Source organism: Falco peregrinus, chromosome 1 (genome assembly GCF_023634155.1).
Source record: "Falco peregrinus isolate bFalPer1 chromosome 1, bFalPer1.pri, whole genome shotgun sequence".
In the NCBI taxonomy this organism is placed as follows: Eukaryota; Metazoa; Chordata; class Aves; order Falconiformes; family Falconidae; genus Falco; species Falco peregrinus.
This window is the reverse complement of record NC_073721.1, coordinates 6,705,859-6,731,330: the sequence shown is the minus strand read 5'-3', so window position 1 is coordinate 6,731,330 and position 25,472 is coordinate 6,705,859. Positions and strand designations below refer to the sequence as shown.

General features: G+C 40.6%; 1 protein-coding gene across 4 annotated transcripts in view; it reads right to left on the bottom strand.

The window, feature by feature from the left end:
- The window catches only part of ADK (adenosine kinase), a 291,396-nt gene that overhangs the window by 259,613 nt on the left and 6,311 nt on the right, over positions 1 to 25,472 (bottom strand). Inside the window, exons 1-2 of one of the 4 annotated variants that reach the window (XM_055797275.1) lie at positions 24,187 to 24,273; positions 16,653 to 16,727 (exon numbers count right to left, since the gene is read on the bottom strand). In XM_055797275.1, the coding sequence (XP_055653250.1) occupies positions 16,653 to 16,727; positions 24,187 to 24,209 (98 nt within the window). In that variant the 5' untranslated portion in view covers positions 24,210 to 24,273. Of the gene's footprint in view, positions 1 to 16,652; positions 16,728 to 23,234; positions 23,389 to 24,186; positions 24,274 to 25,472 lie in introns of those variants that run through there. The other 3 variants (XM_055797283.1, XM_055797263.1, XM_055797270.1) reach the window with 3 other exon arrangements.

Here is a 25,472-nt window from a genome sequence, read left to right as displayed (position 1 = left end):
ATTCTTCCTTCCCAATTGGTTGTGTTTCCAGAACCAAATTTGGTGTATGTGCAAATACATACATATCAAACTTCGCCCCTGAAACATTAATTATAAATTCACAACTACGTTAATCTTAAATATTTTCCCTTTACACAAGCTTGAAAATAAAGTAGCACAGATCCAAACTGAAAAATTATTGCAAGCATTCTGAGGACAGACACTATACAGCCAGAATAGTGTTAAGGAAATTTGGCAGTATGTACAGCTAAATATATTTTAAAAAAATGTTAGGGCCACTTGGAAAAGTTTCACTGTGTGTAAAACAGCTAGAGGTACAACTCTGATCACCACATTCTCTTTGGTTACAGCGCTACATGGGAAAAAAATAAAATACGAAGAACACATACTCGTTTCCTCTTCATGTATACGACAACACTAGCATTCACTGACAAGTTTATCATCTCAATTTTGATTTTTTTTGCGTTTATATTAAATGTTTGCTTTTCATTTTTTAAGCATACTATAACCTGTGTAAGTTCAGCTCTGGCTTGTGAAATGCATTTTAAAGGTCCTTCTGAAACAGTAATCCTACAACTCAACGCTTTTTTACTTCCCAGCTCCTAATAGGAAAGAACATGAAAATTTAAGTACTTTGAGTGTAGTCAGCATTTTCACAGTAACACTTTTAATGTGAAAAACAGACATAAGGCACAGTTCCCTTCAGGCACCATCCAATTTAACAAAGCCTTAACCAAATTAAAAAGAAAACACAGCCTACGCTAAATATGTACTGGTGAAAAACTCCTAATGAATATCAAGTTCAGATCTGCTCTATGAACAAGTGTTTCCTGAAAAGCTGGTAAAACTCACCTTGTCCTAAGACTCAGAATAAAAACTGGTGATGAGCAAACAGCTTTAAAAAAATGGCAATAGATCTTCATAGCTTCAAAACTCATTCACCTTCCAAAATTTCTGACTTGAATACACCCCCCTAAGCAAAAACTTACACAGAAATTAAAAGGTAAAAATTGCACTGATATCAAACTAAAAATCAGCACAGACGTTATACACTGCTGCTTGGGCCAGAAGAGCAAAAACAAAATCACCATTATGCACACTACCCAGAAACAAAGAGGTACAAAAAACTGTATATGTGTCAGAGTGACATTTTCATGAGTATTGTCAAGAATACTTGTGAAGGAACAAGATGCTAAGAATTTTTTTGCATTAACCACCAATGTGAACTGTTTCAGTGATACGAAGTTGCAACAGTAAAGCACCCTTGGTCACTCTAAACACATCTGTGCAGACACTCCGCTGCCTTGTTTGATGTACAAATAAATATGAACTTTTTGCCACAGTACATAGCTCTGACTAACCTTGCTCCCCTTTCAATGCACTTGGGCTTTGCTATTCCATAAGCTTATTGTACTTGACATGCCTTACTGCAGTTACTGTTTGAAGCATTTCCCACACTGATTAAAAATGGAACATATGAAATGGTAGATTTCCAACATGTTCTCTGAACTTTGCAGAAAAGTCATCAAAAAAAGGAAGAGAACGTGACCGCTCCATCAGAGACCTAAAGCATGTTGATTGTATCAAGTGGACAAGACAAGCGGAATTTATGCTCTACTAGGCTACGCTTCATCCATAAAAGAAAAGACCTTTTAAGACAAGAGCTCTGTAGAAGCCTTTCTTCATAAATTTTCAACGAAGCCATTAAGAAACCTTAAGGACTTCAGCATAGCCTTCTCTACTTCAGATTAATCTAAAGTTTCCATAAGAATGATTCAGCAATTATGTTGCTTCAACTTTCAAGTGATGTTAAGGCTACTTTGACTGTTCTAAGAAAAGAAATGCAGCCCTTTTTCTGTTGTTTTTTTCTTAATTATTAATTTTGTAAAAACTAGGACAACCAGCCTGTGGGACATCGGTGCTCACATGTCCTTTTTCAGACTGTACTGACAGCTTTCCACCAAACGCAGTTAACACGTCCCACAAGATCTTTCAGGTCAGAAACACAACAGCCATGTGTGAACCTGCTACAACAGTGCATCCTCATCAGCATTTACAGACCAATGCACACAGCGAGCCCAGCAGAAGCTCCCAAATACTTCTAACACATCAGATTTATGGGGGATGGGTATGGAAGGTCAGCCTGCTTCTCAACTTCCATCTGCAAATTATCAGACAGAATGAGTAATGCTGCCATAGCCACTAACTCCATTTCTTCTGACTTGATCTATACAGAGATCAAAAGGCACTAAGTGAACTGCTTTTCCTGCTGTAGTGAAATACTACTTAAAGCAAGGCAGTATTTCTCAATTTTTGACAAGGCTACAGTTGCTCAGAAATTTCAGTCAAATCTAACGTAGCCTTAACTCCTCCGACTAGCCTAGTAATCTTTTCCATGGACACAAATATGGAGTGCAAATACCATGTCTTGTATTCACTTAGATCATTACTTTAAGCTTTCTAAGCCAGATTCTAGGGGTTCTGCATTTTCTAAATCAAGATGAAAACAAAAAAGCCACAACCCAGTCCACACCTTATGTGTAAATTCAGCAGCTAAATTAATCATAGACCAGATGCAACCAGCTAAACTGAAACTAAAGTTTTGTGTAATGGCATATACATGCATCATTGTCCAAATATTTGTTTTAAGGCTTTTTTCCCTTCCATTAAAGAAAAAAACCCAAACAACCAAACAGTAAAGGGCTTTGATTCATATCCTGAAAGTCTCAGTCCCTTGCCTGACTTGCAGCACTGCTTTTATTCTGCCAGCTAACACATTTGCTTTTTCATTTTTTCCGTAAATTCCTCCATTGCTTTGCTATAGTCTCCCACCTTCACCATCTGAAAGGCACGCCATGCTCCCCATTCCCTCAGAATTTCTCTCTCCTATTCCGTAACAGGCCCACTGGTGTCCCCCCACCTTTTCATATTCTTTCTTGGCCTCAAATTGACAGCAAAACAGGGACCCCTTCTACATTAGTTTCTGGTTTTAATGACAGCTGATCATCATTTATGGTTACTCTAGGATGACCGTGTACAACTTGGACAATTTTAGAAAAATTCCTTACTGAGTAGACACTGCTTTGTTGACAAATACAAAATGCAAGTACAGAATCTCTTCCTTGAAAAACTGAAAGATTAAAAAGGAATCGTATGACAGCAACACAGTCCCAAAGAAAGCCTGCTTCCAAAAAATCTAAGTTTTGCAATAGTCCACTCCATACCAACAAAAGATGAAACTGCCTAAAAGACTCTTCAGACATTCCTTTAGGAAAGTACTACAGCTGTGAGAAAATGTGCATCTCGGATGGACTTCAGCATGGATCAGCGCTAGACCCAACACTATGCCACACATTTAGGAGTGATCCAGAGTTAAGTACAGTAGCTACTGCTGAAAGCCACAGATGACATCGGACTGGCAAGGGTATGTAACGACAATAAACCTTTCTAGCAGACAGTAAGATGAACCCATTCAAACGGTAACTTCAAAATACAGCCACATGCAGAGCCAAGTAGGTAAATAAGAAGAATAAAAATAGGGGCAGGGGTAAAGGCAGCCCACAGAGTAGTCACTTTTAAGGGGGGGAACCAAGTGTCACAATCTGCAACTAACTCAACCTGACCTTTCAACTTCAGTGTTTGACTTAAGACACCAATGAACTACTTTAATACAGAAACAGGAAAGAGCAAACAAAACAAAAATGAGAAAAAAAAACCTCAGAGTGAGCAGTCAGCCTTATTATTTGATCCCCCTTCCATTTTTAAACAGAAAAACTTGTAGCTAAAACATTTAGTTTGGGAAGAAGAAATGTAGGTAGGAGTAAAGCACACACTAGTGTTAGTGGGAGAGAGACATGAAAAAATAACAACAAGGTTAAGAAACTTCTATCTGAAGACTGCTGAAAAGAAATTACTTCATGGTTCACAAAAACAAAAAAAATCAAGTCCAATTAGGGAAAGAGCGTGTAGTATTGTCCTGGCAGAGAATTACACTGCCTAACAAAACCAAAGCATCTGCTTAAGGAAAAGTTTAAGCGCAGTTCAAACCACAGAGCTGGGCCAGTTCATTTATTACAAAACCTCCAGATTTTAAACACTGCTACTGGAATAGAACTGTCAGGGCTGCAAGAGTGAAGGACCACCTTGGAACCCATAGAGGAACTTCTGGTGTTTTCTTTTTTACCCAGTTATTAGTACCCAGTTCCTGCATACTAGCATGACTGGAGTCTTATTTGGCTACATCCCATCCCTATGCAAACCTTTGTCTTTCAGAAAACATAACTTGGAATTTCTGGGTGAAAGGGATCCCAAAAATATTTGCAGAAATATTATTTTACCACAATACTCATTATGAAAGATGGATTTAAATTTCAACACAGATTTAACTTAAAATTACACTCCTGAAACCTAGAAGAAAAAAAGAATACAGTTACTGATGTCATGAATTAGAAGCATTTTGTTTTCCCAATTTCTTGCACAGATACGATCACTAATTTAAATATAAACATTACTAGGTATAGTTTCTCTAGTGTTTATTTCTTTGCAGTTCCCCTGACACCTCTTGATCAACATTTTCCTAAATAGCTGTTTCTAAATTATTCAGTGTAATAAGATAGACTCCCTACAGATAATATGGTTGGAAATCAAGACTTTAATCAGCTATTAATATTGTAAGACAGATTTAAAAGGCTTTTGAAATCGAAGTCAAAACAATAATAGGTTTAAATGATTAGAAGGGATTAAGAAAGCCAGGAAAGTTCAAAGCCTGTTAATCACCAGACTGTAGAAAACTATGATCATTTAATAGGGTCAGCTCTGTCACTCTGGGTTTAAGCATATAGTGGTGGACTTGTCAAAACAGTTAACTACAAACCAGTGAGCTAAAAATTTAAGACACCTAAACACTTCCAGCATACAGCTAAAGATAAACATTTTTTTCAGTAAGAGTTTCTGAAATACCTGAATGCAAGCACCTTTTAAAAAGCTTTACATACTCTGTACATTTTTGGGGGAAATTGGTACTCTGAATTTTATACTCATTACACTGGTAGAAATATACTTGGTTGGCCTTGATTAACTTCATCAAGGAATAAAATACTAAATTTGTGCAGAACTATAGGCAGTTCTGCTTACAAGTGAACTCTATTCTTTTGATATTATTCCTTTGAGTCTTCAACAGTTAAACCATTACTTTAGCCATACCAGTCATTTCACGTCATTTGTTTTGAAATCATAACCTATATTTTACATACCGATTTTCTTCAACCAGAAATAAGCATTAGTTTGTAGTTGAATTCATTCTGAGAATGAACACAAACCAGCTTTTACAACCTTGCATTGAAGTTCCATTTGCACAGAAACCAAAAAAGCCCAACAACACTAACAGGTACATAATCTGAAAAAGTAATCAACTGAATGGTTCCTGTTCCCTTCCTAGTTATCCATAATGACTTGCTATTATCACTTGAAAATTTATTATTCAGACCACATTCTACCGCAGATCCTGACAGCACTAGTACTGAAAACCCCCGAATACCTCCTTGCTGCATAAGGAGCTTTGCTTTGAGAAGGAAATTGGAACAAAATATCATTTGGTGAAGGCAGGGCAGTGTGGTTATGCATGTGACCCTGAGATTCTCCTGCCTAGACTTATAGATTATTTTACTGATTTCTTCTAAATAAAGTCTCTCTGTGTGCAATATATGAATAGCACTGTCAGCTGCTCAACCGAGCTTCTTGATGCTTGAAAATGAATCCTTCATCTCCTTCTTCTAAGAAGGCTGATTTGCAAAACTATGTGCTTTAGGTGTCAGGAAGAAGTTCAATGGGCTCTACTTCTACAATAAAATACAGGTTAATGTTTTGGACAAAACTAATGAAGGCAGTAATGTTACACTGATGCAAACATAACACAGCCGCCTTATGCTCCATCAACACACAACATTTCATAATTGAATTAAGACTTTGTCTCCATGCTCAATCTGTTCCAACTCTATCTCCAAAAGAAGGAAATGAAAACAGATTTTCTAAAATGCAATTATTTCAGTATCTCCAGTACAAAGAAAGAAATGCCACATCAATAAAAGCTAATTAACACACAGCAAAAGACAATTATTGTCCACCAAAGAACTCTTAAACCACAAAGTCAGACCAGAATATTACCTTTAAGCAATAAAATCCTCCAAAAGGAGGATACTGGAAGTGCTGAGGCTGTATTGAATCTTCATTGATGTTAAATACTTTATCGTCTTAAAAAATCCTAAGAATTGACCTTTTCATCATTCAGAGGGACAAAGAAAGAGACCAGTGTATCATATTTAATGCAAAATGCATTGCTTCATTTAGAAATCATAATGAAACTAACAGCAAACCTTACATATCAGCTCAAGTTTTTCTTATTTCCTTAAAAAAATAAAGTTTAGGGTGTATCGGATTTTCCTGTTGCACAACTTTATGGGTGTCTTTGTGTTTGTGACAGGCTATGCAGTAAAGTATCGACTCCATACTACTATTGCAACCTAAACAAGTCTTGATGCTGCCTAAAAGCTCAATCTCTTCCAGTACCTGTCTCTGCACCTGCGCACTTGTTACAGGACGGTTCAGCTTACAGAAACTTTCAGAGAGGATTGTCAGGGAGCTCATGTGCCTTAATTTGTCTCCTCTAAAAATTATTTTTAACACTGACTAGAGCCAACAGCAAGCTACAGACAAGTGTTGCAGCTACTATGAAATTCCAGCCATGCTGAAAGAACTTACCGAAGCCACTGAAAGCATTAGCTTTATTGGAAAAAAATTAGCGTACAGAAAATGGCAGAAAATGTTTCTTTACTGAAAGTTTCAATTTCATCCGAAAATATGAAGGAGCAATACCAAGATGGAGACTCAGGGAAGAGCTCTTGAGAGATAAACTCCTTGGTCTGCTACCACTACAGAATCAAGAGAATGAGTCATGCGGAGAACAGCAATTACTGCTTCTGGGAAGAACCATTCCTCCCTTTTGCCTCTAGTCATAGCCACTGTTTTGTATCTTAACCCTTCACCCACTGCTGCAGCTGCAACATCAAGCCCAGGCATCCAAGTATCTGGCAGAAGAAAAAGGGATGGAGGTATTCGGACAGTTCCCATCATTCACAGCCCAGAAGGGCTTCACGCTTTGGCTGAATAACAGTTTTACCCAAGGGCTGGTTGTAGAAAAAGGTGTTACGAGCATTTCCAATTTTGTGAGTCAGTAGAAACGTAAAATTCTATATCCTCGTATTTTTTAAAGTTGCCAGGCTTCTTTTATTAATTTTTAATCCCAATTTGCATACAAAAGTTGAAACGTCCCACTTTTGAAAACAAGTCAGGTACACCTCAGCTGTTCTTGGCTAAAGCTGGAAGTTGTAGTTGGTGCTTTCAAAACAATAAAAAGCTAGCAGTTACTGAAGTGACTGAATTTGGTATTTCAATGATGGAATCTGTTGAAACAACTCTACAGCTTGCCTTTAACTTATATAGGCTAGCCATATCCCTAGCACAAAAGCAGTCAGGGATTTTGCACAGGCTAACTTTTGCAAAGGTGGCAATATTAGCTCTTTTTTCACAGCCCCCTTAAGAAAATAGCTACTTCCCAGCCCACAGCCCTCTCAAATGTGATTTCCAGCAAATGAGCTTGTGGAATTGCAATCCAGATTAAGAATACTACAGACACTGAAACTGAAACCATATCTAATAAAGATATACAACCAAACGCTTTACCTAATGTAAACCAGCTAACAGGCATGTTCTCTTTAGTACTCTAGTTGTTGTTTAATAGTCCCGTATGTAACATCACAAGCACAATTCACAAACGAAATAGCTTCCATGAAATACAGTGAAACACACTCTTGCAAAAATGAAGTTACAGCAATGAGATTTGGAGGAAGGTCTTCCATCTCTTTTCCACACTGCAACTCTACAAAACAGGCTCCCTAGAGACATGAGATTCTGGAACACTTTGCCTCTTCTACTGGAAGGCTGGGGAAAAATTAGTATTAGAAACTGAAAAATTTACATAGTAACTGCAATTCTTGTCTTGAAAAAGAACAGATATAAGTATGCTAGCTTGAAGCCACATAAAGGACCAGGATTAAAACATCTGCATTACTACCCTTTTTGTTTTCCTTTTAACTTAATATCCATAGTTGGAACCGCATGCCACGTTTACTTGGAGGGGCTGGGCGCTGAATCTGGTCATAGTTTGCACTTCTCACAAAGAAAGATGACTGTATACTTCCCAAGTAGAGTGTTAGCATAAACTTACAGTGATCTTTATTGCTTACCTTCCTACCAGTGAGAAGCTCCTGTTGCCTAAGAAGAATAAAACCCAGCCTCAACACTTAGAAATAACTAGCCTCAACAATACAAGGGTTGAAAAAAACATCTGTGGTAATGTTTGTGTTTCTATAACTTCTTGCTACTGTGCACTTGTTACAGCTTGTCATACTAGGCAGTCGTATTTTCCCCTTTACATTTTATCAAATGCATCTCAGATACTTGCGCTGAAACTTAATCACTTTTGCTGTCACTTCACAACAAGGAAATAAATGCAAGAAAAAAAAATTAAAATCAGTGGAGTAAGCCAGAAAAATAATCACCAAAAATTGTTTAGCCATAGCTCCCTTGTCTTCATGTAGTAAGACAGACATAAACACACAAGTTTAAAGTAGAACTAAAAAAAATGAAGATAATTTACATGTTATTTTATTTCATGTAACTTGCAAAGCAACAGAGCTTTTCCGAGTGCAATATTTGAGTTGTCTTAAAAGATATAGCATTGCTTTATAGACTTGTGTCACAGGTTCAGAGTAATAATCTAATAGCTAGCAGGACACACAGCACAGACATCTACACCATGATGATGAACTCTTAATTGAATCCCATGGTAATTAAAAAAAAACAAACAACCACACCACACAACACTCACTGAAATATTATATTATGCTATTAAAGAAGGGAATCAAGGATTTGTGAAATTAAAGATCTTTGTCTCCAGCTCTGCATTTAAACTGAACTTGTCAGGGCACTACAGGCTTCAGGACATCCTGAAGTCTACAGCACAGACTTGGTCTCCAGTAACTTGGAGTATTGATGGTTTTGCCCTGACAAAAATGAAGTGAAATAGCACTCAGACAGCTGGTTTCCTCTTCTCCAGCCCTTGACTAAGCCAAAACAAGAACACCAGTAATTAAGAGGAAGACAGGCTGCCTCCGCCCTCTCCCTGTGGCTACAGCAGAGGCCACAGGTCCAACACTCCAGAAAGCAACAAGACGAGAAGAGGCAAAGCACAGAGCAGGCCTGGACGTGGTTAGGTGACGTAGTACCAGGGATTTACAGAAGCACAACCACCTCAGAACTTCAGTCACAGGTAACAGTAACACAGACGTGGTCCTTGCACATTGTTCAGGAACAGCAAGTTACTAAAAAGAAATGTTAAAAGGTAGCATTTAATTTCAAAAGGAAGGACAGAATCTCTGTCATCTTGATACACCTAACTTCGGAAGAAAAGCCACTGAATTGCAAATTGCCTGACCTGAATGAAGCAAAAACTATCAAGTAAGAATGAGCATTGTAATTTTCTTAAATACCTAATTTTTTAAAACTGAAGTTTTTAAAAAGCTGAAGGTATTCCAACCACTTCAGAAAAGCTATCATTAAAAGGCCATCTTTTCCAAGAGATAACAAATCAATTTCATCTACAGTAAAAAAAACCCAACACCAGAACATAACAAACAATTTGTTTGACTGGACTTTTCTTCAATGCATGAGTGATCAAACTGTTTCACTGTATTACTATAGTAGCTAGGAAAAAAAAAACCTCAAGCCTTTCCTATGCTGATGGGAATTTTGGTTTGGAAAAGCAGCACGGGAATGGAAAACAATAGTAAGATTGCATCTTATTATCTTGTAATCAAAGAGAACACCTGCAACCATACCCGAAACATGAATCACCATTTTTATATACTGTATCTTAAGTAAAAACCAATCTTGTAATTGTACACTCAGGAAACTCTAAGATGACAAGTTTTTCAATACAAACAGCAAGCACCACTTCCAAACACAAAGTTTTACCATCTAGTTTTGGATCGATTCCAGTTCTCTGCTGATAAACCCAGCTTTTTCCACCAAAGACACTTTCAGCAAGGGTCTTTTCCTTTAATATTATTGCCTAGTTAAAAAGAGGCACTTACTTAATTCATAGAGCTCTAAGTTCCTTGTTTGCATTGAAAAGGCAAATGGAACCCAGTATCTCATCATTTGCCTTGTAATACAACACCCAAAGCTGCATTAAACAAATTTGTACTTGGTAGTGAAGAGAAAATACAAAATAAGCTCTCTGTGTGTCAGTCTGTCATGTGTCTCAAAGTTACTCTATAGAAAACAACAACTAGACATGTCCTATTAACATGTATTAAATTAGCAAGTTTTCTGAAGTGGAAAAACTAAAAAAATGAAGTTATGATTACTAGGCAAGCATTTAAGAAAGTGAAAACTCACAATAAAGAGAAGAGATAACAAGGAGTGGAATATTTCCTATTTATGAACATCTTGGGTCCTATTTTACAGGCAAGTAAGTAGTTGCAAACTCTCCTATAATCATTGCTCAAGCTCAGCATACCCTGAGAACATCACAGCTCCTCATGCAAAACTGTCATTCAATAGGTAGATTTTTTAATTTGCCTTTTCCAAATTGAGCTTCGCTAAACCTTTCACTCATTTAAACTACACAATTTAACTAAACACACTAGAAGAAATAATCAGGTTTGTAGAAAGCTCTAATTATGTTGTCAGGAATGCTACCAAATTCGTAGGTACACTAGTACCGAGAGAACCTTTAAGACAGCCATCATTAGCCCTAAGTTTTTTCCAAGCAAACACTGAAGTTTTTCTAATTTACCAGCAGTCAGATGATGCAATTTGGCTGAACAGTTTCAGCAATGTTCTATGTTCAGACTCTGAGATAAGCTAAATTGACTTCTGCAGGTACAGCTCAAAAACACAAGGTAATAATGAAACCCTCAGGCTTTCAGCTTCTCTGCCAAATAAGCCTGTACAAGAGATACTTTTATATGCAGTCTTTCACAAGGATTACTGTTGGATACATGATATCATACAGCAAGCTCTCTTCTAAAAAACAAACAACAAAAGAAGTGTAAATATTCAGGGACAAGTTTTAAAATTATTACTATGTACTTTTCATACATTCAGCACTGTACCAACAGGTAATGCAATCCCCAAGTTGAAGAAATATGAAAAACTATTAACCTGTCCCAAAGGGTTGATGAAGCACACAGAGTCAAAGTAAACACGTTAGTGAAACTGAAAAATACGTAAGTTAGGGGTGATCCCCCTCTTCAATCTGGCAGCAAAGTCCATACGTGCGGCTTGGGCATTCTTTGATTCTGAAGCCCCCCAGTACAGAATAGCCACTTGTCTTTCTCAGTTTTCAAGCTCACTCCAGCACATGGTTTTGGGGAAGGGCTTGCTTTGCACTGAAGCCTTAAGACTGTGTTGAAACCCAAGTTTGACAAACAGACAAGGAACCACTTCCGATTATGTAAAAACTGTTCAAAGCCTTAGCTGCCTTATAAGAGCTAATGGCATGAGTGGTGCTTTGGGGTTTGGTTTTTTTTTTTTTTTTTTTTTTTTTGTTTGTTTGTTTGTTTGGTTTGGTTTTGGGTTTTTTTTGGGGGGGGGTGGTGGGTTTGTTTTTTTTTTTTTTGCTATGTAGAGTTACAAAGGCTTGTGTTAGACACAAGCAAAGATAAACTGAAAACGCTGAGAATAACACATGGTAGAATGGCTAAAAGCACAGTTATACAGACCAACCTAAATTTAATGCAAACAAGCAGTTGTTTTTCATTTCAGCTGCTTCTCAAACCTCTTCCTCATTTATCATATGAATTCTCACAAGGGTGGACAAAAAAAATCAATTATGTACATCATCTGCACTTGCATCACAGCAAGCACTAAAGCAGCCTCACACAAGGAAGTTTAATTTACCAGGTGTCACCATTGCTCTATTAGTAAAGTTTGTGCTTAACTAATCCATTACCCTCCACCCTCCAGAAGTATTCTGCAGTGAAGAAAGGCAGAGAATGCCCAGGCATCTTGGGATCTTCAGTAATGACCCAACCACTTTCCATGCTGCAGATAAGTTGGTAGCACACTGCAGGAGATCCGTATCCGTATTCGTGAAATTACAGATTAAAATGACAACACCTCTTCCCTCAGTGTGCTGGTATTCTCTTTTCACACATTAACCATCACCACCACGCCAAAACACGCTTTGAAGACCCTGTTCATTCTTCCTCTACCATTTCTTCAAATCTGTTTTTCCAGTGAAGAGTAAAAAGAATATAAACCCATTTCTTGATTTCGTGGTTTACAGACAGTTTGTATTTATGAGTGTCACTGAGAAAGCAGGGCAGAGAACTAAGGAGCAGATGATCCAGGGAATGAAAGCTACTAAATACTACAGAATTTCACTAAGCACCTTCAATAAGCTTGTGCAAAGACTGCCACAGACCCTGATTTTATGGAGAGCAGGAAAGACAAGGCAAAAAAAAAAACACCAAACAAAAACCAAACCACACCAAACAAACACACACACAAAATCTAACCACACAAGCGGGGGGGGGGGGGGGGGGGGGGAAGACTTTGCTGCTTTAACAACCAGCAAGTAATCAAAAAGCAAGTTGTAATCCTGGACAGTGACGGTAATTTAAAAATAACAAATCAGTCTAGAGGTGACAAATATAATGGAATTCGGCATCCAGACTAGTAAACACACCACACTTCATAAGATCATGGCTCTGGTCAAAAGCCCAGAAAAAAAGTGAAATAAAGCAATAAGCATCCTTAACTTTAATGTGATTAAGAGGACATATATCATAATTTGCCCTATACACCACTCAAGTTTTAAGAGCATGGGCTGAAAGATCTTCACACGATTATACAGGTGCGGGCAATTACAAATACTTTCCTCACCTTCCCACTAGCTAATTAGGGAAGACAAGGTTTTCACATATATAGAAGTTCCAAGACTAGCATAATAACTCTGTCAACATCAATTTGTCAATAATGATTCTCTCCACCCCCTCAAGTCATGCAGTCATAGACCCAATTGCTGGACAACAGCAAGAGATTTATCCATTCTGTGAACACACACTTCTCAACCACCAGATGTGCGCTTAAGGTGAGGAGTCATGACCAGATCTCTACAGCCTAAAAATTAACTGTAGTTAGATAATTGTCAAAAACTAAGTATTTGCAAAACAGAGTGCTCTAGGGGGAGCACTGAAACTGATGCCATCTCCCAACTTTTAACAGCAGGACACTGGAATATTTATAGGAGTCAGCAGTACTGAGTTTCTATGGAGTCCTAAAACATCATAACTATAATAATCCAAGTTTCTTTGGCCACCTTATTAGAGTTTAATATTCATAGTGCAGATAAAGTTATTCTTAAATTCCTGTTACAGACTCTGTAGGTAAAGGAATCATTTCTGTTAAATGCCACAGATAGAACAGATTACACCACAAGCTTTAATGAATACCTGTTAGCAAGGTTACTTTCACAGATTAGCATAGCTATAGTTAGCAATTCACCCACAAAGCATCAATCCTTTCTCTATTCTTTCCCCTCCCACCCATAAAAAGCTGCTCTTTGAGCAAGTATCTATATGTTAGAAAAATTAAACAAAAACCAAAAATAAATAGTTAGGCAAATTAAAAGGAGACACACACACACAAAAAAAGGCATTTCAGATATTTCTTTCATGCAGATATTCAGAAAAATCCAAGGTCATCCAATGGATTAGATTTACTTCAAGACTGCTCCCCAACTCTGTGTACAGAAACTGAAGTGGGTTTGGGTATCACCAGCTTTCAACAGTGCCATCAACACTGCTAACACTTTTTCACATTGTCTCCCCCCGAAAACATAACTACCCGACAGAGGCCAAAGCTTCTCTGGCTCAGGTAATGCCAGACTGCTAACATGGTCTGAAAAGCTCAGATGGGCACAGTGGAGTTCTGTTGTGACACAAATTAAGACCACCTCTCCTAGCAATAGTCTAGGAAAGACTTAAAGCTTTCCAAAACTTGCCAAGAGACCAAAAGACTTCAGAGCCCAGATTAAACAAAAATACACCTTAAAAGAAAGGTGACAGTGCTAACAATCCAAGCCAAAAATACCCACCCAACCCTCCAACACTGCTCATTTCCTCAAATCAGTATTACATGACAGCAAGGCGTTCCAAATCTGCCTGGGGTAGGACTGCATTATGTATTTGTTTTCAGATTTATTTATAATATGGATTGTATGCCATTTAAACACTGTTAAAAGGACCACCTGAGACTTCCTACACAATCTTACGCTGCTTCCATTTGCATTTTCTTAATAGAAGTTACTAAAGTGATCTAGTTACAGCACTCATGTTAATACTCTCATTTCACTAACAATATACATTGATTAAACTTGCAACATTAAGTCCTCTATTCTGAACAAAGGTTTTTACTCTTAAAATCGGTTATAGAAGAGAGGACGGCAAACTAACAGAAACAGTGGAAAAAAATTACATGTATAAAACTCTTTGGGTTTTCACCTCAACTCTTTCTTCATTTTACAAAGCTACCTTCTCAAGTCAGAGCCCAGCGGGCCTGATGGCTCCGTTAAACATGCCCATCCACTCGAAGAGGTGAGACACAGGCTCCAGAGTTATTTGATCACTGCCAAGTTACCAAGCGCCGACACTACGTTGCTAGAGATGAATACACATCTTGTTTGACAAGAAAAAACACAGAGACTAGGCTGGTATGATTGACAATTTCTCTGTCAAATGCTTCACAGTCCTGAAATATCTATGTTCTTGCACCTCTCTACAGCATTTGAATAGATAACTTTATTCTAATAGTTGTTTTACAGCTAGGTTTGCTATTTTGTCTCCCTTCACAAGCTGAGTAAGCGTGGGATTCGATACTCATTTCAGTAAGTATTGCAAAAAGGTAGTTGGACTTAAGAGTAGAAATGTGCTTGTCTGTTAAATGGAATACTATGAATACACTCACTAATACAGAGCTAGAAATAAAGTCAGGTACCTGTGACGATGGTAGACAAACCATCTTCTCAGTTTTGACGTTATTACCAGAGCTATCACACCATCAGCAGGTCCTTTGTGAAACTGTTGTTGGAGGACTGTTTATTGCTTTAAATAACGCAACACTCCACAAAGGCATTTTGGCAGTAAAGAAATGCTCACAGAGCATATGCTGTTCCAGGAGATCATTTAACTTGTCTGACAGGACTCAAGTCTGAGTACATAAGACTTCTCATTTTTTAATTAAATTACATTCTGCAGAGCACATCAGGTCCAGTGAAAAGTGCGATGCCCTCCTACAGGATTTCACTGCTGCAATATAGATTCCACCACCTCTTTTACAAGAAACATATATAAGAATTAATTGGAGGGTACTGTTGGGTTGGGGGCATTACTTATGTTCACAGTCTGGTTTTCAAGTTATTTCAGTAGAAACATTAGGCAGAGAATTTATCAGAATAATTTACTCTTTCAGAAATTGAGTCTATGTCTTGAGTGTTCGTAGTTACAGATGTTTGAGATGGATATACTCCAGTGCCTCCTTGTCTTTTGCCTCCAACCTCTAATATTCAGGCTCTGACTTAAAACACACCTTTAGATAAAACATCCACCACAAAACAAATTATTGCTATTATTAGAAGTTTCAGAACAAAATATTTGTGGCTGACAGTACACATTCACAAATAAAAACTCTGCACCTGTTATTTGGCAACGTGAAACTTATTCTTGATTTAGCATTCCCCTTAATAACTAAAAGAAAGATTATAGAAAAAAAACACTTCAAGAATTAAACAAAGAATTGTGAGCACTCTGAAATGAAATCAATTTACTGATCACTTGCAAGCAAGAGAAACAAAGCAGCAAAAACTGGAAGAAAGTGAGCTCATGCAGAAGGATTTAAAAAAGCAACTCTATTTTACACCTCTTGAAAAGACACATCTAAGCTGCTCCGAGAACAAGCAAGTTTAATGCCAACAGGAATTAGTGATACAGTTGTACAGACCGTAGCATAACAACTAGGCTTAAGCAAGATAACAGACCACATGATAAGAAGTGGTCCTGTTCTTGACTGATAAATTGGATTATTAAAAAAAAAAAGGGAACTTCCCTTGATGTGTTACAGAAATGGCTTATTTGCCCCAAAGTCATCACTAAAGAAAAAGAGCGCTGTAACAGTACATCAAAAGTAGCACATAAATATTCATACAAGAGCTACCTACATCTCGCTGACACTGATGATTGCTTCCAATTAAAGGCTAGCAAAGACAGCATGAAGAGACTAGAATAAACAATTGCTAGAAAACAATAAATACCAAAGCCACATTAAAACATTGACACTGCCACCACAGCTTCATACAGCTAGAACAATCAAACGACTTGATACAATGTTGGCTTCTTTCAGCATAAGGCCAGTATCCCACTAAGATCAGCACCAACTCAGCATTACACAAGCAGGTAGTCTTCCGTTTATTTGTAGGCGTCACAAATAGGAAACAAAACTGACATAAAAAAAAAAAAGAAATCAAGACTTACTTGTCAAGGAAGTCTTTGTCCACAACTGCACAGATATCAAGCAGAGGATTTCCCATTCCAAACAGGACATTTTCACTGTAAGAGAATCAATTATTTCAAGTTAGCTTAGTATTAGTTTATTGTTCCCAATATAATACATTGCAGACTTTTTTTTATTAAGAAGATGATGTTTCCTTGAATACAGCTAATGAACAAAGATACACATTTTGCCCAGCGCAGCAGTCACATGTAGGCCTGGCATATAATAGACAGAGAGTCAAATTCAAGTGAAGTATCATTCTACAATAATCTTCTTTGGTCAATATACAGACTGCAAGCAGTCAGGAACATATAAAGGTATATATTCTGTAAGCTATCATTCACTCAGATAAAGAATTAGAGCTCCATGCCACATTCTGTAGTTTTAAAGGATTGCATTCAAGTTATAATACCAGATTTTAGACAGGGGGAGCATCAGACCAGGTTATAAGAATTTCACTGAACAGACTTAGTTGCTGGGTTTACTCTGCTACTGACCAATAATTAACAACATAAGTCTGTTTCAGTAAATTGAAAATAAGTGACTATGGATTCTGCATTCTCAGCCACCTTAAACAGCATAGCCACCTACTGATAATAATGTATGTACTCGTTAATAAATTTGAAATTCATTGCCATTACTTTTGTCACATAAAACCCAGACATCAGAGATACTGTAAACAGCTGGAAGAGCTAGCTTTAAGGTCTTTTTCAGATTCATTCAGAAACCATGTGTTACGTTTTCCTGAACAGCATGTGCTTGGGTGATAATGCAGTGATACCAAAGGATTAGTTAGGTGGCCTAGTGTCAAGTAGGAGTGAATGCAGCTGTTGTTGAAGGCTGCCTAAAACCTATCTAAACCCATCACATTCCTTCCTAAGCTAACACCTGCTGCCTCCAACTGGCAAGGCAAGCCCCTGCTCTAGCCACCAAAGGTAGCTTCAGTATGACCACCAAATACGCCTCCCTCTTTTCTATGTCTCTATCAAGTATTTGCAGAGAAAGCATATTCCCTGTCTCTTCATCCCCTCAAAAGTACTACTGTTACACTGCACTTGGATCCAAAGTTTAGCTGCAGTTTATCCAAAGCTGCAGAACGGTGGCAGCTGAATCTCACAGTGAGCGAGTTTCCAACTGTTCTGGCCCACTTAAAGCAAGATAAATGTTTTAGAAACTCGGTATCTGTCTGCTAAATGACAGATTTCCTTAATTTCTACTCAGCAGGATAAGAAAAAGAGAACACAAAGCAGAAAGGAGAGGATACAGGAACAATCTCATTAATTGTGTCCAACAGAGGTTGGAGACTCATTCACTTACTTCCTCTCGCAACTGCTATGAAAAACTCCTAGCTAAAAAATACTCAAATTTGAAGCGACTTGCCAAATGTAACTTCTCCCTCCCTACGATGCCACATTAGCCTCAGTTAAATGCTAAGTTCTGAAGTCCGGAAAAGAATACGTGGAAAACATGATTAATAACCTTGATACTGAGAGACAGCAAACCATGTTTTAAGTATCCTATTTTTTGTTGTAGCTTTACAGTTGGGCCTTTACAGCCCATATCACTGGATGTGAAAGGTGGAAGGCACTGCTTTTTGAAGATGGAGCCAGAAACCCAGCTTGCTTTAACTAAAATAAGCAACATTCGTAAAAAACTGTAAGACTCACTACACACTTTTGTCAGTGTGAAAAGAAGTACCAGTTCTTCTAGACAGCATAACCGTAAGTTCTATCTAGCTAGAAGAAGACTGAGAGACAGATGACAGTAAAGACAACATAAGGATAAGGGGAACTGTAGCTGGAGCCCCAGGACAGGACATTCCCTCCATTTTAAAAACTAAGTATGGGTTTGGTTGTATTGCAGGACAATGAATGAACAAGTCAGAATGTTAAAAGTGCTGAACACAGGTTTGTCCCAAATGACATGCTCCTGTACTTGATGTTTAGCAGACGTGCACATACTGAAGTTCTACATATCAGTAATTTTACACCTACACTTAAGGGAAAAAAATGCCTATCATGGATAACTTCTGTAAGACAAGTATCAGCACTTAAGTGTACAGCGTGCCAGAAAAGAGCAGCTGTACTTCAAAAACCTCTCTGAAATACAGCTGACATGTTGAGGTTACTACCTACGAGGAAGCTACCTTGTTCAACAGAAAAGCAACACAGAAACTACCAAACAATTAACAAGCTGTGGGCTGCAGAACATACTGGTTAACAAACCTGAAGCAGGACAAGGGCAACTTTGTACTGGTTTAGCGTGCAGAGAAGCTCCATCAAGCCAGTAACATGCATACAAACTCCTAACACGTCAGCAGCAACAGGAACTAGAACCTTCAGTGCTCTTTAACCCAGGCAGCTCTTTATATCACATACAGGTCCTCTTCCATCCCCAAGCCTTCTTTGTCCCTCAGTATTCTGTAATCACCCCTGTTCAAGTAGGGTGCCATCTGGGATGGGAAGCTTTAGAAGCCAAGGCAGCTATCACTAGACTAGTAAATGTATGTTCAGAAATATTCCCCCAAAACTTCTGGGCAAAGTCTTCCCAATTCAGCATAGTTGTTTCTCACAAACAAGTGTAGGATAGCAGAACTTGAACAGCTTTTCAATCAAATAAAACTTTGAGTACATCAACTGTTTGATTTCTATGAAGTACACAGGTTATAACACTCAACATACTTTTGCAAATAATCTAAATACATGAGCTAATATATACTACTAATAGCTTGCCTTTTGTTTACAATTAACCTGTATTTCTACGTTTCTGTTGTTTCAGCTAGATGCTTGAATTAAGTAAGTCCCAAGGTACTAGAACTTCCATGCTTAAAACCAGATATTAAAATGCCACTGGCAAAAAGGGAGAAAAATCCATACACTCCATTTGTACTGGAGATCACAGTTGTGTCATTCCTTAACTAACTCCGCATTTGGTAAATGGCAAGAGATTTTTTATACTTTTCCCCCCAAGCCAAATATTTTTAAAATTCCACAAGTTTAAGCAGTCATTTAAGATCACCACTATGATCAGTGATTTCTAACACAAGCTTTGTGCACCACAATCTGGATAGTCCAGTGTTTCTAGTTTTTAAGATGTGACTGTGTAAACCCTTAGCATCTTCAACCTGATTAACCCCACACTGGCTACACTTCAGTGCAGCATATCTTCTTGAGAGGCTGCCAAGTACCTGCACTGTTAACACTACTGAGTTTTTTTGGAGCACAACACGAGCTATGGCAGTTCAGTTACTTGGCTACAGTTTGTTCCTCTGTAAAAATTTAAAGAAAAAAAAAATCACATATAGTCTGTAAAGCCACATATTGTAAAAGCATAGAATTAAATGTAATATTTAGGATCCTGGAGAATTCTAAATTTGTAAGTCTCTAGAGCAAGAAACTGAGATATTAAACTGCTACATTCTCACCAAGTTTAACACTTTCAGCATTACATATGAACCTTACTGGCCTCATGTTTGCTGTTCAGTCACGCTGGACACCTGCACTGATTAAAATTTCATGGATTACTTCCAATCAACTAGACTTAAAACATCGTGAGGAAGCACAAATAGTTTCCTGAAATGTGAGATTTCATAATACATAGGTTATCTGGGAAATACATCTTTGCAAGAGACACAGAGCAAACACCTCTGTACTCCACTGCCTCTCTGACTCTCCCCTGTCCCTTCTCCTGCACAGGAGTTCTGGCATCTAATCATCCCAGAAGGATGTTCTTGCTTAACTCAACAAACCTACTACAAAAGAATATTTGGCTCAGCTCTTAAAGAGCCAAGTGACAACTCCTCCACCTCCACAAATTAAGGGCATATAATTGACTCTACACAGTCACTGTGTATATATGTGCACATGCATATACAGTACATGAAAAGTATATATACTGTTTGTATATATATGTAAGTACTAAATAAGAATATGATGCTCATGCAAATCTCAAACTTGTTTGGACACAGAAATAAGCTGTCCACCTAGCAGGCAAATCAGCAACGATGACGCCTTACTTGACAGAAAGCTGGGATATACATCACATTTGCAATCTAAACTCTTGACAACAAGCAATATATTTTATGAGCTTGTCATTTAACTTCAGACTAGATGAAGAGCAAGTTGTAATTACAAGTTGAAGCCACGTAATTCATTAAATATAAATAAATCTTCACCTGCTAATTATGGCATTTTGTTTGGAGATTTCCAAGATGATTGTTTTTTCACAAATAGCCAGTCTTTCACATATGACTCTTACCACGACTTGTAGAAGTAATGAAATTAAACCAAACTGGATGAAAACAAAACAAAAACCCCACACCTGTACTAAACTACCCTTCAATTATTTTTAAGTAGTCAACAAATCAACTGTACCTGGATGATCTGGAAAGCTGTGTCCACTATCATGGTAATACATTACTAATGCCCTACTGTTGCAGGCATTTTTAAAAATATGATCCTGTTTCAAGTTGGTGGCTGAACATTAGCAGTGCTGCATCTAGCTATCACACAATATTGTCAACACCCCATGCTGCTGTGCACTTCTGTAGAAGGGTAACATCAAAATATCAGTGAAAGCATGTTATTAGTTACTGGCACAAAGACAGAGGAATATTTTGAGCCTTTGGATACTGGCAAATCTTGCTAAAAAAAAAAATAGATCCATTATTTCATAAAAACCACATCATTTTTTTCCTGTTAATTGCTGCAAAATTTTTCTGAACTACATTAACAGTGACTAATAGTGAAGGAAGCCAAGTTGAAAATTTCACCTTTCTTATTGCTGTGTAATAGCCTCATACTGCTGTGCAGCTGTAACGTACACTTAATACTAAGTTCTTGTGAGAAGACATTTTACAGTCAGAAAGCCTTAATAAAGCACGATTGGGGCATTTTGGTGTCCCAATTGCATGGCAGTCTGCTGTATGCCTAGTCTTCCATTTACAAATATATGACACAGTTTCGTAATCTAAAATGTTAGTATTTTTATAGGGTTTGATTATGCCCTTAAAAGTAAGGCCAAACAAGGCATATCCTAAGCCTGTTCAGTATATTAATTTCAGCCACAAAGAAACATAGTTAAACTCCACAGCACACAAAATTTTCATTATCAGAAATCTTTTATACACGTAGTTAAAATAGGAATAGTACCAGACCCGTGGCATTCAAATAGCCATAACCTCTCCACTAAGAACACTAGTCTCTCATCCCACGCACCTATGCGACATGAGTAAGATAGCATTTACTGTTAACCATAACCTGTCTGACACAAAGCACCCCAGAACTATTACTCCATGATTCGAGGGTTCAGCCAATTTCCCTCGCATCACTCGTCAGCGAATGACTTCAGCATGCTGACAGACCTTAAACACGCGAGTAGCCGGCAGGGCTCCCTCACGCATTTTCCTTACCTAGGTCTTAAGTAAAGGCAGTATTTGGCTAAGTATTTACACGCTGACTTAGAGGAGTATCTTCCGTGGAGACTCCATTCATTATAAAACTTTCATAGCCTTCTAGCGTGACACACTCACAGGTTCCAGCCTCGATGCCGAGCCTGAAAGCCGTGGCCTTACGTAAGAAAGGCAGCTGCCCGGAAAAAACAAAGAACTGTTCCAGCACCCCCAGCTCCTCACGCAGCGGTGCCGGCTCCACATGCTCCCGCAGTGAAACGCTGCTGCCATCTCAAAGGGTCACCAGAACCAGCCAACACCTGACACAGGGCGCGCTGAGGGCGAGGGGAGATGGCAGCGCTGCCTGGAGCCATCGCTGCGCTCCGAGCCGGCGGGTTTAGGCGTTTCTCTGGCAGCTGAGGGACCCATCAAAGTAACTGCGTAACGTAGGTCACCTGCCCACTTTACGCGGCCACTCCATCTTAAGATGGGGTGTTTTAGGAGGGCAAACTGGTCATAAGAACGCCTTTCGCTAAAAGCTAGGGGTTCGCCACTCCTCAGCTGTCCCTGACAAACTGGCCCCGCCGCAGTCCCGCCAGACTGCTCAGAGCCTCACCTGTTCTTACCACCCTGCTCCTCAGCACTGCGGGTGCATCTCACATGAAGTCCCAGTCGGGGCACGCCGCTGCAAGGCTCCCGGGCGGCCAACGGAGCGCCGGCACCCCGCAGCGGGGGCTGCCCGCCCGCGCCCCGCCGCCACCTCCGACGGCAGCACGGCCGCCGAGCGACGACCCCTCACGGAACCCCCGGCCGCCGCCCCGCGCCTCAGCGCTCCCGCCCGGGCAGGACCGGGTCGCCCACCTGCCCGCCAGAAATAAACTCCGGGCGGGCCCCGCCGGGCTGAAGGGCCGGGGAGGGAGGGGGGAAGCCCGCTCGCCCCGTGGGCGCGCAGCTGGCGGGCAGCCGCAAAGCCGAGCGGCGGCGGAGGGAGGGGACGAAGCCGTGCTACCCCGCAGCCTTACCACACGGCTGGGGAAGGAGGGAAGAGCCGAGCGCCGGCGGCGTACCGAGAGCCCCCGCCCCACCGGCGGGAGCGCATCACCCCCCGCTCGCCCCCTTCCCCCGGGGCGCCGGGCCGGGCTGCGGGCAGCCGCGCGCCGGGGCTCGGCGTTACCTGAGGGTGGGCATGGCTTCCCCGCCCGGCCGCGGCGGAGCCCCGCTGCGCTGCCCGAGCGTCGCCTCTCCGCCCGACCCAGCCGCGACTGACCCGCCGGCCACGGCTCGAGCGACCCACCCGCGCGCCACCGCCCCGCCCCGCCCGCGTGCCGCCATTGGCTAAGCGGCCGGCGGGGGCGGGCCGGGGCGGCGGGGCGCGGGGAGCCCGGGCGAGGCAGCGGCGGCGGCGGCGGGGCGCTGGCGGCCCCGCGGCCCGGTTCGGCAGCTCACGGTACCGAGCGGCGCCGCCCGGCCGGGCGCCTTGGCCGCCATCTTGGGTACGGGCAGCGAGCACGCGCCGCCCACACACCTCCTCCTGTCACCTCCCTCCCGCGGACCCAGGAGGTAATTACGGTCAGTAATTAGGAAAAAAAAAATAAAAATTAAAAAGAAATGTTTCAACGAGGCAGCGGTGAGGTGCGGCGCGCTCGCCGCGCTGCCCACATTAAAGATGGCCCGCGGAGCCCCGCTCAGCTGTCACAGGGCCGGGGGAGTTGCTGCGCTCCCCGGCCGCCCTCCCGCCGCCACACGCGGGTTTGACCCACTCGACCGGAACGCCGTTTCACTCTTTTTAAAAATTATTTTTATTTTATTTATTTTGTGCCTTGGCTTAGATCTTAACGCCGCCCCAGGTGACCCTGCCCCCCGCGCAGCCGCCCCCCACGCAGCCGCCCCCCGCGGCCGCTCCGCAGCGCGGAGCGCAGCCCCCTCACGGCGGTGCCGGCGCACCGGGCGCCCCCCGCCTGGCGGGGTCCAGAACGCCGAGCCGCCGGAGCTGGGGTGCGGGGGCCGCGCCGCGCTCCCACCTGCACCGGGCTGCCCGCTGCCCGGCGCGCCCGTGTCCGGCACCGCCCGCCCCCCGCTCCGCCCGCCCTGCCCGCGCAGGCTCCGCGCTTACTGCGCTCACTTACCAGCGCCAGAAACACTGATTCATGAAACCGATGTCAGAAGAGGTTGGTTTTGCCAAAAGTGAATCCCACGTTTTTCTGTTAAGTACCGTTGTGTCACCTCTCGTTAAATATTTCAACTTTTCCACCTCCTAACCATGTGGTCATTAGCCCTGGCATCCCTCCCTTCCCACCTACAAAGGGGAATATCATACTCGGAAAAATTTGAGGTGAGCTTTTAAACTATTTCTGATTTTGGGGTGTGTCAGCAGAGACGATGCCAAAATTTGAGATGTTCACGATGCTCAAGGACCTATAGTGTCACATGAGGACAACGGGAATATTTACCTTCCGTACCTGATGCAGGGCAAACTTCCTAGGTTTTCTGAAGTGGGCATTCAAAAATTGTTCGCCGCATACAAAATTATCATTATTAAAGTGCATCGGGGTTCTTGAAGAGTCAAACTAACTGGAGTGGGAAGCACATCCATCCCCTTACTGCTGCAACACACAGAACAACAGGTCCCCAAATCCCAATGGAGGATTTTGAACCCTAATAAAATCTAAACACTATATTTGAATATATAACAGCCCTATCCTCCCCTCCATATTGAACAATAGATTGTTCCTAGTTTAACAATTTCAGTGCCTAATAGCCAAACCTCTGTTTTGTAACTGAAAATGGGGGGGAATCCTATCACAGGCAAATATAACAATAGTAGTAACACAGCTTGGTCTTGTTGCTCCCATCGTTGTATTTTAAACATTAAAAACATTTTTTTAAAACACCAAGTTGCCGATTCCCTCTTAAATAATTGCCTAGCTTTAACAGGCACATAGGAATACATAAAAGAAAATAGATAATAATACATTAACATGATTTATATTTGCAGTAATTTGTAACATACAACTGCATATTATAAATATTACACTACAGAGTCCAAATGAGGTGCCATCAAATGTTTCTAACTTTTTACTAGTTCAGCAAGATAGGGCCAAAAGAGTGTTTTTATAGATTTTTTTTTCTAAAAAACAGCCTTTCATTAAATAGTGTGCATGACATCTCAACAGCAGTTTTCAATAGCACTTCATAAACTTCCAACCATTCCCAAGTGCCCAGTCATCCTGCTTGCACTGTCACATACCCGCAGGTTCTACTGTTACTGACATCTTCGAGGCATCAGCTATCGCTATGGGGGTTTTGCTCATTTGCCAGAGAACTTCTAGACACCCTCACGCATATGTGGAGCAACACAAACCAGGGTATCCCTGGAAAAATGGTCATTTATCGCTCATGGTCACGGTCATCC